Here is a 1432-nt window from a genome sequence, read left to right on the forward strand (position 1 = left end):
GCTAATTAATTAGCTGTGTGTTGTGACAGGCCCAGGGCGATGCAGCCGACCCCAACCTGCTGCTGCACATCAACGCTGCAGGACCACTAATCGATTTGTTTGTGACGCCTGCACCTTTAACACGAAACAGTAAAATGAAAAACTTACCGTCACACATTCGGGGTTCATTCCCACCAGCCCTGGTCAGTCCGCTTTTACCCGACTCCGGTCCGTTTTCCTTTAAAGTCCGGTTCGGTTGGTGAGGCGTGAATGCTAAGCTAACTCTGGTCCTACAAACCTCGCTGGGTTCGGTGTGAATACACATGTGAACGCCAAGCGGGCCGGAGACCGCACCAAAAGCAGGAAGTGCACTACCTAAAGCTAAAGCTAACGTGTTAGCCTAGCGCTAGCAGCAGAAATGGCTCCTGGTCTTTAGCCTAAAGAGAAATCCTCCAACTGCAGCACATTGCATTCTGGGTAAATCCAACCAAAGCTAACCTGTTAGCCTAGCGCTAGCAGCAGAAATGGCTCCTGGTCTTTAGCCTAAAGAGAAATCCTCCAACCGCTAAAATCCTCCATCTTGTTTCCATCTGGTGAAGAAGGAAGTTGCTCTCAGCGTCTTCAGAGGTTTTTGTGTCGTTTCCTTCAGTGGTTCTTGGTGCAGCGCCCCCACAGGCCAGGAGGGGAACAGGTTGGTTCAGAACCACAGCAGCTGGAGGTGGAGCAGATGTTCTGGGTCCAGTAGAACCGGGTCGACCGGACCAGCAGGAAAACGGCCTTAGATATATTTATTCTGATTCCAAACCGTTAAACATTTAATAGTAAACTATAACTAAACTTTTCTGCATTTTTGGGGCAAATGGTGCGAAGAACAAAAATAATCATGACATAAGTTTAAAGCTTCAAAATGATTTTACCCATTTATAGAGGAACCAAGAATTAAATTACTCATCCATCAGGATTTAAAAGACACTAAATAATGTGCAACAATAAATCAGCTTTATTGTGATTATCCGTTTCTAATGATTCTACAACATCCTGTTTCTGCAGCTGCACACGGAGGTAGAGAAACCGCTGCTGACGTTCAGAGGCGACAGCTTCAAGAAGGATCTGAAGAAGTACGACCACCACATCGCCGACCTGCGGAAGCAGCTGGCCAGCCGCTTCGCCGGCGTGGAGAAGGTGACGAGGCGCCGAGGCGACGAGGCGACGAGGCGACTCGCCGCGTCGTCCTCCCACCTGCTGGGGCCAAACCTGAACAAGCATCAGGTCTTAAACACAGGGGGAGTTCACCTGAGTGTCTGTGTGTGTGTGTCTGCGTGTGTGTTTGCGTGTGTGTGTGTGTGTGTGGGTGCGTGTGGGTGTGTGTGTGTGTCTGTGTGTTTGTGTGTGTGTGTTTGTGTGTGTGTCTGTGTGTGTCTGTGTGTGTGTGTGTGTTTGTGTGTGTGTCTGT

The 1432-nt window shown here is 49.2% G+C and overlaps 1 protein-coding gene across 1 annotated transcript in view; it reads left to right on the plus strand.

The window, feature by feature from the left end:
• The window catches only part of gas7a (growth arrest-specific 7a), a 24627-nt gene that overhangs the window by 17650 nt on the left and 5545 nt on the right, over nucleotides 1–1432 (plus strand). Inside the window, exons 5-7 of the mRNA XM_008402804.2 lie at nucleotides 347–373; nucleotides 579–630; nucleotides 1030–1161. Of these exons, the coding sequence (XP_008401026.1) occupies nucleotides 347–373; nucleotides 579–630; nucleotides 1030–1161 (211 nt within the window). The remainder of the gene's footprint in view (nucleotides 1–346; nucleotides 374–578; nucleotides 631–1029; nucleotides 1162–1432) is intronic.

This window comes from Poecilia reticulata, unplaced genomic scaffold (genome assembly GCF_000633615.1).
Source record: "Poecilia reticulata strain Guanapo unplaced genomic scaffold, Guppy_female_1.0+MT scaffold_259, whole genome shotgun sequence".
Classification (NCBI taxonomy): domain Eukaryota; kingdom Metazoa; phylum Chordata; class Actinopteri; order Cyprinodontiformes; family Poeciliidae; genus Poecilia; species Poecilia reticulata.